The 8,717-nt window shown below is 49.6% G+C and overlaps 1 protein-coding gene across 1 annotated transcript; it reads left to right on the forward strand.

Moving 5' to 3' along the window:
- Nucleotides 1-912: 912 nt before the first annotated feature.
- Nucleotides 913-3,324, forward strand: LOC149308478 (uncharacterized). The gene is made up of 6 exons (XM_089536888.1): nt 913-979; nt 1,545-1,619; nt 1,866-1,953; nt 2,211-2,275; nt 2,618-2,716; nt 3,212-3,324. Exons 1-6 carry the CDS (start codon nt 913-915, stop codon nt 3,322-3,324), a joined length of 507 nt encoding a protein of 168 aa, XP_089393014.1.
- The last annotated feature ends 5,393 nt before the right edge of the window (nt 3,325-8,717 follow it).

Below are 8,717 nucleotides of genomic sequence, written 5' to 3' on the forward strand. Positions count from 1 at the left end.
CGCTGCGGCAGAGTTCACAGGTAAGCCAAAAGCCGGGCGTCTCATGAACTCTCCCCCTCCTATGCATTGTAATATTGCCTCCTTCCTCCCTCTGGGTCCTTTGGGAGACCCCTCTCTGGGAACAGAAGTGAGGCCGCAAAACGTCCCCCCATGCCTGGTGCTCGCCACAGCATTCCTGGGCATGTGGACCCTCCACAAGCCTTTGGTGTGAGTTTTTGGACTTGCCACTGGCAAATTTCTCCGCATCATTTAGCAAAGGCTGTATTGCCAGATTGGTTTATTTCATCTCTCTGGGAACATCCTTTTGAATGGATTGCATTGGGAGGGGAGGAGCCGGACTGTTTTTGACTTCACCATGGAGTTGTGCCTTTTTGGGTGTCAAATGCCATAAACAAAATCTGAATGGTAAAGTGTCTACATTTATGAAGTTCTGATGTGTGTTAACATATGAACAACCAGAGGCATCCCTTTCTATTATTATTATTATTATTATTATTATTGATACATCTTTTAAAAATCACATCAGTCACACATTTAAAATATAACAATAATTGTTGTTGTTGGTATTTCTTACCCACTTCTCCCTATGGATCAAGGCAGGGAAACACAACAATTAACAGATCAAAATTATTAATTAAAAAGACATCAGTTAAAATACACATCAATTTAAAATGACAAATAACATATGTACATATTCAAAGGATGCAAATTTAAAATTCATCATTTAAAAGTCACCATTTTAAAAATCATCTGGATAGACCTGTCTCCCTTGCACCCCCTAGACACTTGGGCCAAGGGGGCTGGTGGGACAGAGAGAAGGGTGGCATGGAAGAAGACCATGCTCCAGGCAACCTGTGCCCCATAATTTGAATGTGGGGTCTTGTGGTGGGGGTCAGGACTACTTGGGTGGAGATGGTGGTGGAGGAGGCATGGGAGAGAGTCCTCTGCTCTCTGCCCTTCCGCATGAGTCACAGGCAAAGTGGGACAGCCCCACGGAACACAGGGCCTCCCCCAAAAGGACATGTGGCAGAAAGATGGGCACCACAACTATTACCATTAGATTCAATGATATATGAGAATTAACACTCCTAAGGATTCTGTATGGTGTGGTAACAGGAGGAGGAGGAGGAGGAGGAGGAGGTCAGTGGGGAGATGGCAGCGTGAGCTACCAAGCCGGGTGACCCCAACCCTAGTGACGCCAGTAGCACAGGGTCTCCCCTGAAAAGATGTGTGACTCCAAAATGGGTGCCTGCCCACCACTTCCTGCCCCATGCCACCAAAACACCCACCCTGACAAGGAACAAAGGCAGCACCAGCACTCCCGCCCCCAAGTTGCCAGGGCTCACATGCCAGCCATCGAAAGGCACAGATTCAGCTGGTCCTTTGGCACATGAGACCAAAGGTTTGAGGGCATGGATTTTAATGTTATGGAATGGGGGTGGTGTACAAGGGGGGGGGGGCTAACAATCTCTGTTTGTAAAGGAATGGTTTGATGGGATGCACAGAATAAATACCGAGGTCTCAGACTGCCCTTTTCTGCTCAGGATATATACTAACATCCTACAGTTCTGAACTATCAAAGAGCCTGGAGCAGGAGGACATAGTGTATCTTGGAAAAGGTAAAGGGGGGGGTGCTGGGTTTATTTTTGGGAGGGGGCAGTTCTTCTTCCCTGACCCACCAGGGCAACTGGAGGTTTTCTTTGCATGGGAGTGAAAGAGGAGAGGGAGATGCTGGCCTTTCTCTTTCTGTGGGCACAGGAGGTGGCTGGAAATCCCAACCTGCTCCACATCCTCCATGCCTTTCAGGCGTACTAGTTTTCAGCAGCATCTAACTGGATCACCTGTGGACCTGTTTTTTACTCCAGTCTTCCAGGAATTGCACAAAGATCGCAGCCTGGCAAACTTTTCAAACATCTACGCCACGGCTCTACAAAATCTGTCTGCCACGAACAGGTGAGCAGAGCATCCTCAGTGGCAGAGTCACCCCAAGGAAAGTGAGGGAGGGAGGGCCGTGTTCCCCTGTAGGGTGTGTCCGCATGTGTGCATGCAAAATAACAGGAGTCGATGTGGCTGGCATGGCTGCTACAGGGTGGTGGATTGAGGCTGGCCAAGATCATCATGGTGCCCCATCTTCTGCCAAGTGAAGAACAAGGGCTGGGCTTAGAGAAGTCAGTCTGAGGTCCCCATTGTGTCCTATGCTCCCTCCACAGGTTGTCAAGTGTGGAAGAGAAGGTTGAAAAGACACCCGAGGAGGAGAAAGACAGCATGCCTGAAGGTGAGAGTCCTTTGACCCCATATTCCCCCCCATGAACCCAAGAAGGACTCCTACTGGGGGTGGAGGATCTCCTTTACCCTGCCTCCCAGGGTGTCAGCAGTGTTGGAGGGTCTTTATTGATCTGGGAAGGAGCAGCAAGGCTGCCCCTAAAGGGGGCAATTCAGAAGATGGAGACCTCCCCGCCAGGTCTCCCACTGGGGAGAACCTGTTTGCCCTGACTTTTGTCCAGACCCAAGTGCCTGTGGAGCTGAGACACAGCACACCTGCCTCTGTGCATACGTGCTTCTGTGTGTGTTTGTGCTGGAAAAGGACCAATTTCTCATCCTGCCTGTTCCTCTGCAGAGATGCAGCCGAGTGAAGCTTTGGACAGCCAGACAACCAGCTCCATCCCACCATTGGAACCACAACTCCCCCTTGCCAGAAGATCCACCCATGCAAGAGGTAAGCTGTGAGATGTTTCTGGGCACACAAAGTCCCCAAGGAAATAACCAGCCTCTCATGCAGCAAGATACTGCTCTTGGGGGTCCCCTCTTCCTCCTCTGTCCCAGGAAAGGGTGCCTGGAGGCGCAGAGGAGAAAGCCTGCCCCCAAGCCAACTGGTACACAGGGCGGGAGAGCAGGCCTCTAAGGGCACTACGGAGGACTGACGATGCCAGGGGGAGCAAAGGGCAAACGGGACTTTTTTGCTTGGACTCATTGCAGGGGAAAAGGCTGAAGAACCAAGCGACCCAGAGGAAGAGTTGTTTCCATGAGTGCTTCTGGTGCTGATGCTGCCACAGGAGGAGAGGCTGATTCTGATGCTGGAACTGGAATAGCCACTAGTTGTGAGATAGATCCTGTTCTAGAGGATCAATTGCTCTTCCTTTGGCCTAGCTTGAAGATTTGGGCCTCTTCTGATGGTTGCCTACTGGGTCCTGTCTGCCCTTTTACACTTTAGACATCAAGATTGCCATTCCTGAAAGTCTCTTTGCCCAGCAGTGCCACCCAAAGAAGGGGCAGCCCTTTCACCAGGCCACAGCCACGAGAGAGGAGACTCTCAGCGGCCTCTGAGCAGGATGGCTCTTCCTCTGCCCAAAGGGGAAAGAAAGGGCAAGGAGGACCAACCCACTGTTCCCCTGGTCGGGCGCCTGGACAAACCCTTCCTCCATTCCTCCCCAACCAGGCTGTCCCTGGGGCTCTCAGGGCTCTTCTCCAGGAGGATGTTTGGGAACCTCTCTGGCTGCCAGCTTCTTCTGCTTTCCTCAGGATCCTCTGGCCATCCAGGGAAAGAGGGCTCCTTCCACCTCCGGGAGCCCAGACCAGGTCCATCCTTGGGAACCTGGAGTTTGTCGGTGGACTGATCCAGCCACACAGTCGGAAGCTGGGCGCCCGGTGCCAGCACACATGAGTGGGATCCACTGAAGGTCTCTGCCCAGCAGTGCCACCCGAACGAGGGGCAGCCTCTTCTCCTGGCCACGTGCACATGAGAGGAAACCCCTGGCTGCCTGTGAGAAGGATGGGCTTTTACTCTATCCAAAGGGAAAAGAAAGGCCTCATTCCTATTCTTTTATACCGGATTGTGATTTGGTATGAACCGGTATAAAAGAGCACGGTTCCCACTTAATTTGAATTGCTGAAGCGATTCCAAAAAGGGGGGGGGCATGCTTTTGATTCATTTAACCCGTGTCAGAAAGATGCAGTTTTTCTGGTTCTTTTGGGCTGAATCAATTTATTCAGCCCAAGTGGGAACCATGCCAATTTGAATCAGCCCCGGCAGTCCCATGCTTCCCCAGCCTCTCCATCCCAGCCTTCGCTGGCCTCCTTCATGCCTCCTTCCATCCCTCGGCCTCCTTGCCGCCTTCCGTCCTCCAGACTTCTCCATGTCCCCAGCCTCCTTCACACTGCCTTCTGTCCCCCAGCCTCTTTTCCCCCTTCCGTCCCCTGGCCTTCTCCATGTCCCCAGACTCCTTGCTTCTTTCAATCCCAGCCTTCATGCCCCCGGCCTCTCCTGGCGCAAATATGCTCTGCCGCTGAACTGATTCGTCAATTTGGTTTATCCAAATCAGTGGAAACCAAATCAAGTGGGAATGAGGCCAAAGAAAACCTTGTGAGGCAGGACAAGGAGGTGCAACCTGCTGTTCCCACAGTGGGCACATGGGAAATTCCCTCTTCCATTTCCTCCCAAGCAGACTGTCTCCCATGCTTTCAGAAGGATTTTTGGGAATCTCTGAGACTGCCAGCTCCTCTTGGTTTCCTGGAGATCTTCCGGCCACCTGAAGACTCCTCTGGGAGCCAAGACCAGGCCCGGCCAGGGGGAACAGCAGGCTGCACCTCCTTCCTCTTCTTTGAAAGACATTGTTTTGGGGTGGAGGAAGAGTTCCTCCTCCTCAGAGGCCACTGGGGACTTCCTTCCTTGTGGCTCTGGCCATGGGAAGGGGCTGTCCCTTGTTCAGGTGGCATTGATGGGCACAGAGACCTGTGGGAACAGCAGGTCCCATTCATGTGTGTTGGTTATGAGCAGCTGGTTTTTGCCTGTATGGGTGGATTAGTCCACTGGGTGCCCAAGGCTGACTGTTTGTGTCCGATGAGCGGAGGTGATCATGGTATCTCCACTGCCAGGTAAGGTCCCCTTCCTGAGCATCTTCTCTCAGGGAGATGGGGCTTCTGCTGAGAGGAAGTAAGTCTTGGTGGAGCTAGCATCCACTAGTTGCAGTCCCAGACCCTGGAGCTTGGTGACAGAGCTTGGCAAATAGGTTTAGCTAACATGGTTGTTTTGTCCGTGTGTAGTGAAAGAGGCAGTAAAATATGAGTTTGAGGTCCTGTGGGGTTAAACCTCTCCAGACTGAGAGAGTCTTTTGGTGAGGGTCAGTTGGGGAAAAGCTAGTTTGTTCGTTTGAGCTCAAGGGAGGCTTGCTTGTGTGTTCTTTAGTATCTGTTGTTCTACTGCAATTTGGGGGCTTTTGTCTGTTGCATCAAGGCTGATTGTTTCTGTGAGCTGCGAGGAGGTGTGATAGCACGCTGTTGGGTGTATTCCCAGGTCTCAGGGAGGCAGGGCTTCTGCTGAGAGGAAGTGAGGCAGAGACTTGGTGGACGGAGGAGCTAGCAGCTACTCTCTCTGTCTATCTGCACCTGCAGCCCCAGTCCATGGAGCTTGTGGGGGTGGTCTAGAGTTCTCTTCAGTGCGTTCTTAAGACTACCGAGCATGATTAAAAAGACAAATAGTAAGAAATAATATATATTTTTAAAATTTGTATCCCGCCTCTCTATCAGAGATAACTGAGGCGGCTTACATATTAAAACTCCGTACAAATCCCAGTATCCCCTACTTTCCCTCCCCTAAAACATAACAAAACAATGAGACATTAAAATAATCCAACATAAGATAGTCCAATTAAAATAAACAATGAGGGATTAGGCACAGGGCAGTCAATGGGGTAAACATATTAGGGGTGTGTGTGGCCAGGATTGCTATTCGGGGAAGGCCTGCCGGAAGAGATCCATCTGCTTAGCTGTCTAAACTAGTAATAAGATGGATCTCCTCCGGCAGGCCATTCCATAGTCTGGGAACAGCAGAAGAAAAGGTCCTATGTGTGGTTGCAGCCAATCTGGTCTTTATATGTTGCAATACTTTTCCCCAAGGACCTAAGGGTGCAGGGTGGATTGTATGGAAGGAGGCGGTCCCGTAAATAGGTTGGAGCCAAGCCATGTACGGTTTTAAAGGTCATAACCAACACCTTGTATTGCACCCGGAAACCAATAGGCAGCCAGTGGAGTGATTTTAAGACCGGTGTAATGTGGTCACTTCTAGATTTTCCCGGGACCAGCCTGGCTGCCATATTCTGCACTAGCTGAAGTTTCCGAACTAAGCACAAGGGTAGCCCCATGTAGAGCACATAGCAGAATTCGAGTCGTGAGGTTACCAGAGTGTGTACCACAGTTGCCAGGTCCCCCGGATCCAGAAACGGACGCAGCTGGCGTATCAGCCGAAGCTGATAACAAGCACTCCTGACCGTCGCATTTACCTGATTTGTCATCTGGAGCAACGAGTCAAGAAAGACCCCCAGACTGTGAACACAGTGCTTAAAGGGGAGTGTGACCCTATCCAGGACCGGTGGTTGTATCACAATACCTGGATTAGGGGCCCCTACTGTGAGTACCTCCGTTTTCTCTGGATTTAGTTTCAATTTGTTTTTCCTCATATAGTCCATTACTGCTTCGATTAGCGAGAGAGTTGCTGCAGACACCTGCTGGAACTGCTGTGCCATGCTTGTCTTCCTGTCAGAGGATACAGTTAGCTATGCCTGCTCCAAGTTGAAGTTGGTAGCCCTGTTGGAAGAGAAGGTCCAGCAGCTGGAGGCCTGGGTATGTACGCTTCAGGACATTAGGAAGCAAGAGGTTTCCTGGGCAGAGAGGAATGGACTGTCCTGGATGGGGCACACACAGGGGAATTTTCTGGAGAGGAGGACATTTTTCATACACAGGAGGTCAACACTTTCAGAAATTTGACACACTGAAGTAGCAAGACCAGGGATCTGCTTGTGAGCATGCAGCTATAGAATTGATTTGAAGCTCTCTCCCTTATCAGTGATGTCCAGAAGATGATGACCAAAATGTGAAAGGTCTGGAAACCATGCCTTATGAGGAGCGACTGTGGTAGCTGGGTATGTTTATCCTGGAGAAGAGAAAGTTACGAGGTGAAATGCTAGCCCCGTTTAAAAGGATGCCATACTGAAGATGTTTGTTTTCTGCTGTTCCAGAGAGTAGGACCCAGTGCAATGGATACAACCTACAGGAAAACAGAATCTACCTTGACAGGAAGAATGCCCTGATAGAAGAGCTATTCGAATGTGGAATTGTTGTCTGGGAATGTGGTGGAGTCTCCTACTTTGGAGGTTTTTAAACAGAGGCTGGATGGCCATTTCTCAGGGGTGCGTTGAGTGTGTATTCCTGCATGGCAGGAAGTTGGACTTGGTGGCCACTGAGGTTTCTTTCAACTCTATGATTTTATGATGAGAAGAGCAGCAGGTCCAATCTTTGGGGAATATGAAGGAGACCTTGATAAAATCGGCAGAAGGAATGACCATTGCCAAGCATGGAAGGGGGTGAATGGCGGTGGTGGTGGACTCCTTTCTGAAGGGTACAGAAGCAGTGGTTTTTAGGCCTGAGAAGATGTCTCGGGAAGTTGTCTCCCTAGGGCGAGTGTCAATGATGTGACAGAGAGGCTGACAAGGCTTGTAAAGCCTACTGACCTATACCCCTTCCTTTTGGTCCATGTGGGAAGCAATCGTACTGCAAGGCACAGCCTTCAGAAGGATTGTGAGGCTCTGGGTAGGAAACTAAAAAAGCTGGATGCACAGATAATCTGTTGAAGGGCACGGTCCAGGAAAGGAAAGCAAAATAGGGAAGGGAATAACTGGCTCCACAGATGCCACCGAGAACAATTTGGATCCGTGATCCATGGCCTGCAGTTCCAGACATGGGGACTTCTGGCAAGGGATGGGTTGCACCTCACACCGGTTACCAGAAATGTTTGTGTCAACCGTCTCAAAAATGCGATTAGGAGGACTTTAAACTGAGTTACAAGGGGAACAGAGACAGTATTCTGGAGGACGCCAGTTCATCAAGAGATAGCAGTCAACGTGTTATAGAGAGAACAAGGCAAATAGTGCAAGGATCCAACAATGGGAGAGAAAACCTTTACACAGGCAGCTAAGGAGAAAGTTCTATGTTGCATTAAACTAAGGCATGGAGCATGGGAGATAAATAAGGGGAACTTGAACTCCTAGCACAGCAAATACGTTATAATAGGCCTCATTGAAGCCTGATGGAATTAGTCCCATGATTGGAATGTAGTAATAGAGAGGTATCACCTTTTAAAAAGAAATAGGCCAAACTAATTGTTAGGAGGAGCAGCATTATATGTCAAGGATGGGAAGAGACCCAGGACTTCAATCCTGGAAGGCAAGTGGAGAGCTCCTGGATAAAAAAATCAGAGAGGGAAACAACAGGAATGTTATTGTGGAATTCTACTACAGACCGAGGAACTGAATGATGCCTTTCTGGAACGGATGACCAAATACCAAAGGAACAATTTCAAACAGTTCCAGCGAGAAGGAAAAAATTACAGGCATCTAAAAGTAACCAGGATGGCTATCTAAAGAACTTTCACCTGACGTTTCAAATAGAAAAGGTGGGAAATCACCAAAGAGGAATTCAGACAAATAGCTAGCATGTGTCGGGGTAAAGTCAGAAAAGCGAAAGCGCAAAATGGAGCAAAGGACGCAATAGAGGAAATGCAGCACAGAAGAAGCAGAGAAGTAGTAGAGGAATACCTGGCTACCCAAAATGAATGCAAGTCTCCAGGGCTAGATGAGCTCGAGTTATTAACATTAAAAGTATTCATATTACAAGTATGAGTTAAAAAGTCTTAAAGAACTGGCAGAAGTAACCTGGGGCCTCGCCCC

This window comes from Sceloporus occidentalis, unplaced genomic scaffold, assembly GCF_023333645.1.
Source record: "Sceloporus occidentalis isolate IW3139 unplaced genomic scaffold, rSceOcc1.0.p SCAF_8, whole genome shotgun sequence".
Classification (NCBI taxonomy): domain Eukaryota; kingdom Metazoa; phylum Chordata; class Lepidosauria; order Squamata; family Phrynosomatidae; genus Sceloporus; species Sceloporus occidentalis.